The sequence below is a fragment of the Bipolaris maydis genome, assembly GCF_028858645.1.
Source record: "Bipolaris maydis strain C4 unplaced genomic scaffold PSV08scaffold_14, whole genome shotgun sequence".
Lineage (NCBI taxonomy): Eukaryota > Fungi > Ascomycota > Dothideomycetes > Pleosporales > Pleosporaceae > Bipolaris > Bipolaris maydis.
This window is the reverse complement of record NW_027093870.1, coordinates 494,990-506,499: the sequence shown is the minus strand read 5'-3', so window position 1 is coordinate 506,499 and position 11,510 is coordinate 494,990. Positions and strand designations below refer to the sequence as shown.

At 50.9% G+C, this 11,510-nt stretch overlaps 3 protein-coding genes across 3 annotated transcripts; 2 read left to right on the top strand and 1 right to left on the bottom strand.

The window, feature by feature from the left end:
* The first annotated feature begins 243 nt into the window (after window positions 1-243).
* PSV08DRAFT_229576 (armadillo-type protein) lies at window positions 244-3,938 on the top strand. Its single transcript, XM_014225120.2, has 3 exons — window positions 244-701; window positions 766-2,456; window positions 2,503-3,938. The coding sequence occupies exons 1-3, from the start codon at window positions 380-382 to the stop codon at window positions 3,739-3,741; spliced, it is 3,252 nt and encodes a 1,083-aa protein (XP_014080595.1). The 5' UTR covers window positions 244-379; the 3' UTR covers window positions 3,742-3,938.
* Window positions 3,900-5,489, bottom strand: PSV08DRAFT_365331 (Coproporphyrinogen III oxidase). The gene is made up of 2 exons (XM_014225119.2): window positions 5,111-5,489; window positions 3,900-5,051 (listed from the first exon to the last, which is right to left on the bottom strand). Exons 1-2 carry the CDS (start codon window positions 5,372-5,374, stop codon window positions 4,032-4,034), a joined length of 1,284 nt encoding a protein of 427 aa, XP_014080594.1. The 5' UTR covers window positions 5,375-5,489; the 3' UTR covers window positions 3,900-4,031.
* Window positions 5,490-6,449: 960 nt separating this feature from the next.
* Window positions 6,450-7,379, top strand: PSV08DRAFT_328567 (autophagy protein Atg8 ubiquitin like protein). Its single transcript, XM_014225118.2, has 3 exons — window positions 6,450-6,653; window positions 6,708-6,940; window positions 6,994-7,379. Exons 1-3 carry the CDS (start codon window positions 6,564-6,566, stop codon window positions 7,028-7,030), a joined length of 360 nt encoding a protein of 119 aa, XP_014080593.1. The 5' UTR covers window positions 6,450-6,563; the 3' UTR covers window positions 7,031-7,379.
* Window positions 7,380-11,510: the final 4,131 nt, after the last annotated feature.

Below are 11,510 nucleotides of genomic sequence, written 5' to 3'. Positions count from 1 at the left end.
TATCGCCCCTTGCGCTGACGTTTGCGGGACTGAGACGCGGCTATCTCATGTCAATCAAACTTCGCTCACGGCCACGTACTGCTACGCCGCGCGAAGAAGCCCATGCGACTTGGCAAGCTTCTCGCATCATTTAGAAAGCAATCAGAGCCTTGCTGCATAAAATGCTGTGCAGGCAATGATAACCACCTGTCCGTTGCGCCTTCCCTCCGCAACACTTCGACTAAGGTTGTGCTTTCTCAGTGAAGCGGTCATCATTGCCTCTCTCATCCTTGACGTACAATTGTACGACCACGACTAGACCTCTTCTTGTAGGACTGCACGACAAGTGTTAATCTGCGTCCCCCTTTTACCAATTACCTGTTCGCTGGCCGTCGACACCATGGGCCGTTCAACGATCCCTTCCGCACTCAGCGAGCTCTCCAACCCTACCACGCCCGAGGCACAAGTCGCAGCGCTACAAAGCCTGAAGAACGAACTTGTGGGGCATGAACAGAGAAAAGAGCTGGCTGTTACGCATGGTATTGTGAAACCACTTGCCAGTTTGCTGCGCGCCGAGGCTAGGAAGGGCGGCAAGAGGCGAAGGAACGTTAGAAACGGCAACAGCTCTGGGCTGTTCGGTGACACAGCTGGGCTGGAAGAGTGGACCACCGAAGATGAGCTGAGGTTCCAAGCCACGCTCGTCGTCGGCAGTCTGGCGAATGGTAAGCGCGCAATGCAAAAACATAAGACGAAAAGAGCACCTTGGCTGATGTATAAGACGTACAGGTGGACCAGCATTTGTTGCGCCACTACTGGCTGGCGATGTACTACCTCCATTACTCGAAGCACTACGACCAAGCGAAACGCCCTCCAAACTCGTCACTGCGACCTTGAAGACGCTCAATCAGATTGTCGATGCTGTTGCCCAAGAAAAGCCATGGCTCGACTTGTCAGGCTCATCGAGGCCATCTCTTGCATCCGCCGTGAATGAGATTATATACACAAAATCAACTGTTGAGAGTCTGTCTGAGATTTTGGCGCAGACGGCGGGTACCATGAAGGTCAACCAGCAGATAGAATCAGCTATGCGGTTGATTATAAAGACGTGTCGAGAAGACAGCCACAAAAGAAATTTAGTAGACGCAGATGTACTAGATCTGCTCGCGGAACTACTTGCTGGTGTTGCAGCCATGGACGATCGCATCCCTGCATCGGATAGGAAGCGATCGAGTCGTGAGCAGCTTCCTCGTGCCTACCTAGCAGACATCCTGGAAGCAATCTCAGCTGTTATCAAGGACTCACATTTCTACACTGCACAATTCCTCTATTCGCAGCCGATACAACAGCTTTTCGGCTGGCCAAAGGAACGCTCTACAGGAACTTTTGATGGCAACAACACTTCGCAGTCGACATCATGGGACAGGTTGATACCACGAGTACAGACCATGGCAAGCAAATCAGATCCGTACATTAAGCAATGGCCGGCTCTTGGCGCCTACTCTTCTGGTCCTGCTGACAACTATTCTCGGCTACCAAGCATGGATTCGCTGCAACACACTTCGAGCCGGAACACCATCTCGGACGAGTCCGAGTCTCCGCTGTTCATATGGCTCATGTATGTGGCACGACGGGGTGAAGTCAGAGAGCGCCTGTCTGCTTGCTGGTTATTAGCATTGCTCAAGAAGTTTGGCGAGCGATGGCCGCTGAACGACCCGTCAAAGACGACACGCGAGAAGCACTTTTCATATCTGATTATTCCGCTTGTGGAGAAGATGATTGAGGACTCGAGCCCTACATCAGAGTACGCCAAAAAGGTCAGTGCCATGAGCCAGGCAGCCAGAGATGAGCTGCGTCTTGTGCTAGAACGCTCACCAATTGTTCTTGCGGAGCTTGTTACTGGAAATAAAGCACTCCAGACGGCCGCAGTTCATTCCCGGATTCTGCCGACTCTGATACAAATTTTAAAAAAGTCATTCGACATACTGGCGACATCGTCAAAGCCCCTTTGGCAGCCTAAACCAATATCTCATGAAGTCATGGATCCAAACATCGATCATGCTTCATCGACTTTGGGTCGAGCTGGGCTTAATCCAGATGTCCTACATGCGTTCAAGTATCGAGAAAGCGTTTTGCTGGCGTTGGCAGCAATGGCAGGTGACCAAGACTCGCTGAGAAAGATGGTGATTGAGATGGGTGCGGCAACGCATATCATTGAAGCTCTAGTTCCGTACAACGAAAATAGTGAGCCAGGAGCATCGTCCTCGCCAAAGGATGGTAACCCTGATGCTGTCTTGATCGCTGCATGCAAGCTCACACGGTCCTTGTCAAGATCGGTCAGCGTTCTCCGAACGAGTCTCATTGATCATGGTGTTGCACAGCCAATCTTTGAGCTCTTGACACATCCGAATGTAAAAGTGCAGATTGCAGCTACCGAGGTCATCACCAACTTGGTGCTGGATGTGTCACCTATGCGGACAGTAAGCGAAACCTGACACCATTTGCCTCCAAGCTAACGATGAGTAGGAGATTCTTGAATCCGGAGTTCTGGGCACGCTCTGCGAACAGTGCCGGTCGGCCAATTTTGACCTCCGCTTTGGTAGTCTCTGGGCTCTCAAGCACTTGTGTCTTGGATTGCCTCATGCCATGAAGATACAGTGTCTAGAGGAACTTGGAGTAGGCTGGCTGGTCCAAGTGCTCAACGGGGAGCCATCTAAGCCTGCCATGGGTACACCGAATGCAGCAGGGGAGCAAGTTGATATCCTCAACGCTGTCGAAGAGCCGCACATGGATGTAGACGATGAATCAGGCTCTGAAGACGACGACGATGATGCGATGACGGAAAGCATACCATCGATGCGCCGACATCAACGCCATGGTCCTCGGTACACGAGTGCAACAAACATTCGAGACCGCCTACAACAGATCAAGAACGATGAGCAGGACCACCGACTGAACGGCGAGCGCGACGATATCCGCATACAGGAACAAGCACTTGACTTTATCCGCAACTTTGTGTCCGAGGACAAGGCCTCTGGCGAGATGATCGACCACCTCCTCAAGACCTTTGGCCACAGCCGCTTCTTCGAGATTCTCGATTCCAAAATCCGGCCCAAAAACTCTCCGGCCTCAACCTCATCCTCGCAAACCCAAGCCAGCCCCAGCACGCCAAGTTACTGGCCCAGCGGCACCCACCGCCCGCCCTTTTTGTCCGCCACAACGCCCATGGGCCAACCCAACTGGACGAGCTACCCAGCCTCTGAGCTCATGCTGGCCACAATCTTCATCCTCATCCACCTCGCCAACGGCCGCCCCCAGCACCGCTCCCTACTCATCTCCCAGACAGCGCTGATGCAACACGTGCTCCCGCTATTCACGCATCCCCGGCGCGACATGCGCGTCGCTTGCGCCTGGATGCTGCACAACCTTGTCTGGGTCGAAGACCACACGGATGAAGCGGCGACGCGCGAACGCGCCCTCAGTCTCCGCCAGCTCGGGTTCGAAGAGGGAGCCAAGCAGTTGAGTCGCGATATGGATCTGGATGTTAAGCAACGGGCGGTTGTGAGTGTGGAGCAGTTTGACAAGTTGCTTAATGGGGGGAGTGGAGGCAGGAGTGGGTTTGCGTCGGGTACGGGTGGGTTTGGAAGTACTAGTGGGGGTGGTACTGGTGCTGGCGGTGGAGGTGGAGAAGGAAGTGGCGGGTTAGGAGGTATGGGGAGTAGATTGAGTGGACTGCATGGGTGGAGACATGATCCTAGGGGTTAAGGGATGTTGTTGTTGATGATGATGATAAGGGGGGACTATTTCGTCACAGTCATGTGTGTGTGTGTTTGTGCTCGTGTCTCGTCTCGTGTTGTTGTTGTCTCTCTATCCTCCTTCTTTTCTCCCAAAACAAAAAACTTTAAACTAGGATGAAGCATGTAAAAGTATAAGCTCTGGATTCAATCGAAAAGTTTCACAACAGTTTGTATTTGGTTAACTTTTTTTACTCGTCATCTGGACTCGGCTGTTTGGAATGTCTTTGTTCCTCCTGCACTAGTATGATGTACAAGTACTTAGACCCACTCCTTGGGCTTCCTCAACACCTCAAGCAACCGTTCCTCCCTACTCCCCTTTTCAGGCGCATGCATATACTGCCAGCGGGCCGTAAGCGGCAAGCTCATGAGGATACTCTCGACGCGCGCCCCGGGAGTATTAAGTCCAAACGCGGTGCCCCTATCATGCACAAGGTTAAACTCTACATAACGTCCGCGGCGAATCTGCTGCCACTGCTTCATCTCGGGGGTGAAGGGCATATCCTTTCTGCGATTGATAATGGGGATGTACGAGGGCAAGAACGCGGTGAGGCAATCCTGGACAAACGAGAAGAGTTGCTCCTGGTCTTTTTCTGTTTCGTCGAGGTCGTCGAAGAAGATGCCGCCGACGCCGCGGGTTTCGCCGCGGTGTTTGTTGTTGAAGTATTCGTCGCACCATTTTTTGAAGCGCGGGTAGTATGCTTTGTCATGCTTGTCGCAGGCGTGTTTGATGGTGTTGTGGAAGAGGATGGCGTCTTCGTCGTAGAGGTACGAGGGCGTGAGGTCGCAGCCGCCGCCGTACCACCATGCGGTTGTGTTGCCGTGGTCGTCGGCAGTTTCGAAGTAGCGGTAGTTGAGGTGCACGGTTGGGGCGTTGGGGTTGTGCGGGTGCAGCACCATGGAGAGGCCGGCGGCAAAGAAGGCGAGCGAGTCGACATCTGGGTCGAGGGCTTTGTGGTTTACGCGCATTTTTTGTATGGCAGCGCGGGGGAGCCGGCCGTAGACGACGGAGGTGTTTACGCCGCCTTTTTCGAAGACGTTGCCGTCTTGGAGGACGCAGGTTATGCCGCCGCCGCCTTCCGGACGTTGCCATGTGTCGATTTTGAATTTTGTGCCATCGACCTTTTCGAGCTCGGCGACGATTTGTTTTTGATGCTGCTTTATGAATTGCTCCATTCGAAGGCGCATGGGGGATTGTTCGGATACGCCATTTTCGCGCTTGAGGAGAGCGTCTTTCTCGGCAATTGTGGGTGTTTCGGTCTTGATTGTGTCATCTGTCCACTGTGGAATGGATTAGTAGGGGTATTTTCAAAGGGATGTGTATTGAATTATGGGCTTACCATAGAGTAGACCAGAGCTCCGATGAATGGCACAAGGAGCAGTCTTATCCGGTTCGGCCATTTGCTGGGTTCGGGATTCCGCCATTCCTCTAGAGGATCCGGCTTCTCTGGTTTGATGCTTCGAGGGAGATGGACACGGCGACTCTGAGAGGAGTGTAGCTGCCTACTGGATATCTGACTTGTGCGCAGGGTGCGCTGTGATGTGTAGTTGTGGGGAAGCTCGAGCGCGCGAGAGACGCGGAACAAGGGCCGGAACGGACGCATAGCGGGGGACAGGATGGTTGCAGGTCAATTACAGTTGGACCATGAAGCAGCAAAAGAGAGGATGAATTAGGCTATATTAGAAAACTGTAAGCACAGTCAACCTCGGTGCTGACTTCTCGGGGAATCACACCATGGTGGGCGCATCTTCGGTGGAGTTTCGTCGGTACTAGCGGTATCGGTACCTGCATGGTGCAAACACGACAAACACGTCTCCGGCACAAGTACGAGCACGACCTGGCCGGCGATACTCGGGCGCTTGCGCTCAGTCCCTGCGTACTGCTCACGTCTCGAGAGTGAAGGGCGGGTGGCGCCCTGCATCATAGATACGTCTACGTCTGCGTCTGCTACGTTGCTGGCAAGCACCCTGTCGCTGCGGAGGAGCAGATGGACGTTGGCTTGCATGACGTCCTGGGACACCTGGGAAAGAAGCACTTCTTAGTGCTTCGTGGTGTCCAGTGCTGGGACGGACACGTCGCTGTGAGTGGCAACAGGTGGGCGTGCTAGGCCGGCATGGCCGCCAACGCGACGACAAACGCGTCCACCTGGCTGCCGGCTGCTTCACATAGCAATCGACTCTGATGTGGCGACGAGATGGCTCATTGCCGTACTGTACATGGCGATGGCCGCCTTGCGCGAGAGAGATGGAGAGCGTGAAGGAGAGAGACGGGATGAGTCAAAGTACCCAGGTAGCCAGGTCATGGGAGCCGAGCAAGTGACTGGGCTGGGGCGAGGCGGTCAGCACTGCCATCCAGCCGAGTCACGCCCCGGCTTGAGCAGCAGCAAGAGGGCGATGTTGTCATGGCTCAGGGGCAGTGGTTTTGTGTAGTAAGTGTGCAGGTATATACGTATGTCTGTGTGGATGTGTGTATGGACGGAGGCTCACTTGACTGGTAGGTGAGATGCTGGTCGGGTGCGTGGTGGCCAGTGACCAGTGACCTCGGCGGCTGCTGGCGTTGGTTAGGTAAGGCGGGAGTGATGCGCAGGTATTAGCCCCGCTCTGCTGCCTGTGCTTAAGGTTCCCACACCGCACCTACGCCCTCCGTCCTACTTCCTCCTCCGCCACGCTCAACCTCACCACTCCCACGACTCTACGCCCTTTGCGAAACCACACATATAGCCCTCCATCCCCCCACACACAAACACAAACACAAACACAAACACATCCAAACACCGCTCACAAATCCCCACCATGCGTTCCAAGTTCAAGGACGAGCACCCGTTTGAGAAGCGCAAGGCCGAGGCCGAGCGCATTCGCCAGAAGTACAACGACCGCATTCCCGTACGTAGACATCGCTGCCTCCCGAACTGTGACATGTCAGCTAACAGCGCCCAGGTCATCTGCGAGAAGGTCGAGAAGTCTGACATTGCAACCATCGATAAGAAGAAGTACTTGGTACCCGCCGACTTGACCGTAGGCCAGTTTGTCTACGTGATCCGCAAGCGCATCAAGCTTTCACCCGAAAAGGCCATCTTCATCTTCGTCGATGAGGTCCTGCCACCCACTGCCGCTCTGATGAGCTCGATATACGAGGAGCACAAGGATGAGGACGGTTTCCTGTACATTACGTATGTTGCCTCCCAACGTCTCCGATCAGAACGCACTGCTAACAAGACGACAGGTACTCAGGCGAGAACACGTTTGGCGAGGCTCTGTAAGGGGCTCGCTCCATCCTCACATTCCCCTTATCTATCGGCTGTTGAGGCTGCGGCGAACTCGGGCGTTTTCGGATCATGGGTTTCTTGATATTCACGCAACAGTATACCGTTAGGATGATTGATTGATTTGATGGCAGACGGCTGGTGCAACGGCAACCCTCGCAGCACCCTGGGCCAGTCAATCTTCACCAGAGCCTGCGAGGTCCGATACAGCTAAGCCAACGCGGAAAGGCACGACGACAAGTCGTATCTGTACAAGCAAGATTCGCCGTTTCGGAGAGAGGTGTTTGGGCAGATTTGGCTTCTTTTCACAAGATGCCTGTATAATTCGATGATTCAGCTTTAGTCCAAATGCACCAGACCTAATCTGTCACGACTTGATGCACCTGTTTATGCTCTGCGACATTGTCTTGTATATTCCCGTCAAGGTGCCTGACTATGCGTACCTGACAAAGCAGCCTGACTTGCGGCTCATCCGGCCGTTGCCTGAAACCCACATGACGACATCGTTCACCTGATAAGCAACCGCGTGCCACTGCAACCCCGCCACCAGCATAGCCACACTCTGTACATATCCAGGCGAGAAGCATGCAAATCCAACATGGAACAGCCGCCTTACAAGGAAAGGGGAGTTTCCATGCAACATTAGCCCTTCTAGTGCCTTGCATAACGTATCGCCCGGAACCGGCGAATCGTGGGGAAAAGCAAAAAGGGCTCCAGAAGCCGGTCCCCGCGCACGGACCCCACTGGCCCAAATGCAGGGGCCGGCCGACCGGCGGTGGGGAATCTTTGGAAAAGATTCCTTACTTGAACCCCGACCTGGCAAAAGAAGAGAGGAAGTTTAAAATAACTTACTTACTACATCAACCCAAAGAGGCTGTCCAGAGCTTGGACCTTTAATCTAGACGCTTGTACGACTTGGGCAGTTTTCAACGCCTGTTTTGTTGCCTGTGTACACGAACTTTGAAATTTGGAAAAAAAGTGCGAAAAGCACAAAGAGAGAGAGAGAGCTATGCCGGCCCAATATATAATATCAAAGTATGCCTCCCTCTTCCTCCTCCTTGGATAAATATTCCGAGAAAATAAAAACACTGTACTTCGCTCCGCTCACACATACTAACTGTTCAGGCGCCTTGATCCCCTCTTCGCAATCTCAATCGGTCTCGCCGCTGCTGCAACACGGATTCAGCGCGAGGAGAGGGAAAAGGGGAGGGATGTAAGGGAGAGTTGGGAGGTCTTAAGGAGGAGGTGGGGGATCTTTTTGAAGGGGGAGGGGAAGTCGTAGATGGCAAGGGGAAGGGAAATTTGTATGATTATTTATACCCCGTTTTTCCAGAGTTTGAGACTTAGGAGAGATGGACGAGGGGATCTGGGGTGGATAAAGAAGTTTCGTGGGTTGGATGGGTTGGATGGAAGTGCTCAGGTTACTTTGCTCGTTGTTTCTCTTTTCAGTGTTGCATTCCTGTTCCATTCTCTTTGGGGGAACTCGGCAACAAAAGCAGTATCTCATCTTTGGTGGAATGGCTGGGCCAATTGTGGTAAAATACTTTGTACTATTTGTTCCCCCCAACTCTCAGGATATGAAAATGCATTCTTCGTCTAGAGTTTGATACTTCAAACGCCTCTTTCTATTTCATCTCAACATGCTAAAACCGACTTCAAACCCTTACTACCTTCAAAATTCCTCACATCCCACCAGCAAACCTATTCCATTCCTATTACGAACTCCCCTTCCCCCTCCCTAACACCCCCACGATCCGTCTCCCCTCCTCCACACACAGCCTATCCGCCGCCGAAACCCCCCTTCGGCAACCTATCCCTCGCACCCGCCACAATCTCATACCAAACCGCCACCGCATCGAACCTGCCTGACCCAGGATGAACAGGATTCCTCGCCATAACATTCCTCGTCCCCCCATCCCTCACATGCCACCCTCTCACCACGCCATCATCCACCAAAAAAAGCGGCGGCAGCGGCGGCTTCTGCCCTGGCATCTTTACCCCACTAACACCAGCGACGTAGTGTCCCGCGGTAATCTATCTGGGTTTTCGCAAAATTGGCACTGGAAAAATTGGTACAGTTTAAACACTGAATCGTGGCTATACAGAAAAGGTTGGAGATGGTACGGCGCAGTGTTGTCGACCAGGTCATTACTCCAATAGTCTTTAACAACCGCCTTCAGCAGACAAGGAAGGCATCCGCTGTAATGTTTAGGGTCATGCTTTTCACATCTGAAGGTCGAATTGTGCCGCTGTTGAGATTTTCATCATAAGCAGATCTCTGTCTCAAAGTCATGTTCTTGTAGCTTTCGTTTCGAAGAATGCCCCGCGTCATGGCATCGAGGCAGTCAAGGTTTCGATTTCTATCATTGGGATTGCAAGGCCATTTTCCGCCGCCAGACTTGTGTTGCTTGATCTAATTCACGAAGCGGGGAAAGTGACAGAATGGCTGTAGTGTTGCATTACGGTAGCAGTTGTTGCCAGTGTTTGTGATACCCCGAGGCCGTCTGCTTCGCCGCTTGATGTCCCATTTTTTGCTGATGCCGTTGGCTATGAGGCGCTGTTTTCGTTGTTCTGGACTCTCTCTCGCCATGTCGCAATCTTTGTTGTCAATTCGTATACTGATGCCAAAAGTGCTGTGCGGAAATATTGTCGAAAAGAATTGTGGAAATATCGGCACCTGTGGGACAGGACGATGAAGAGAATCATGGCGTCTTTTTTCAACCATCATTTCCTAATCAAATCTGTGTAAAAGGCAAACTTCTTTGCCCAATTTTACATTCTAATGTGCTGACTGCCATTGTTGCTATTGATCAAACAACAGGAAGTCAAAGAAACCGGGCGTTGTTCGTGTCTCAGTGGAGTGCTGGAGGGAATTGAAAAGAGGTGAAAAGAATATCTCCACAATGCATTGTGTGTAATGCAGGAGACATCATTTACATTATGCCACAAAACCGGACATCTATAATGGCAGCCATGGAACTACCCACAAAGGTTAAGATGGGAGCAGAGTGCGATGACTAGAATCATGGATGATTTCAGTGCGAATTTCTTGATACAGCGCAAATACAAATTTCTTTGATACTAAAGTTTAAATTGTGTGTGTGTGTGTTGGTACTAGGATTTCTTACAATCTAGATTTTTTCCGTACCGAAACTAGCATCATATGTACACATTGTGTTTTTAAACCAAGTATCTCGATAAGGTTGTATTTCACGAAGAGAATTTTACTATATATAGGCATGTAACTTCGTTATAAGTATTTGATTATTAAAAGCTAAACTTTGATTATTTTTCTTCGTTTCACTCTACCTATAGATAATTCAAGAACTATATCTAGGAATTAGTCTGTACTCTTCGCTACATAAATATATGAATTAATTGCAAATTCGAAGATAGATTGAAATATAGGTATGAAAATATCTTTATATAAAAATGAAGTATTTTTAGCAAAGAATTGCTAATGTAAATAGATTTTTCAGCAAGTTTAGTAGGTACCTAGAAGTACAAGAACACTATTAATTTCTACCTACTAGGAATTGTATATAATATAATCCACTGCCGTCTAGTTTACCTAAACTAGTGTTGGAGGTATTTCACTCCTCCTCTTCCTGAGGCTGGTCTTCGCCAGCTGCACTAGTCTCCGAGTTTGACGTTGACAGAATCGTCTTCAACCTGTCGGAGGTATTTCACTCCTCCTCTTCCTAAGGATGGTATTCGTCCGCTGCACTAGTCTCCTAGTCTGACGTCCAAAAAATTGAACTTAACCTGTCTGCCACTATCTGATTGATTGTGGCATTCATGTAGGCTTGCATTTCATCCGGAATTTCATTCGCGTCTACTCTGGCCTTTTTTCTGGCTAGTGCAGTCGTCTCGGGATCTACTGGCGGAGTCTTATTTTTTTAGTGTGAGAGCCTTTGCCTTGGCTTCTTAGTCTCCTCCTTCTCTATCGTAATTGTCGGACCTTTTTTCGGAGTTGTGTTGAACCTGGACGCTGTTTTGTGGTGTTCTCCCATGGCCTTTTCATGGTTCTTGGGGTATTCTCTTAGAACCCTCTTTCTAAGGGGTTGCGCTGAATCTTGAAATTGACTTCAGATATTCTTCCATGGTGTTTTCAAGGTCCTTGGGGTATTCCTCTAGGACCTGCGCTCTTGGAATATCGAGTAAGCTGTCACGAATGGTATCCCTTACGTAAAGGGTTATCTTATTGCTGGTTTCGTCCTTAAACCTAGTCATCTTAGGAAGCCCCTCCTAGGTAAGGGTTTTTCCAGTTCTTTTGACATCGTGATTCAGCTGAAGGACAACTATCTTTGAGCCAAATGCAAAGTCCATTGTTGTCGCCCAGTCAGCCCCTTTGGAGTATCGGGGTGTCTTGCAAAGTGGGCATGACTTAAAGGCTGTATCCATATATGCATCAAAACCAGCTCCTGCCTCAGAAATATGCACGGTATGACACTTCCATGCCTTCTTGTTCGATGGT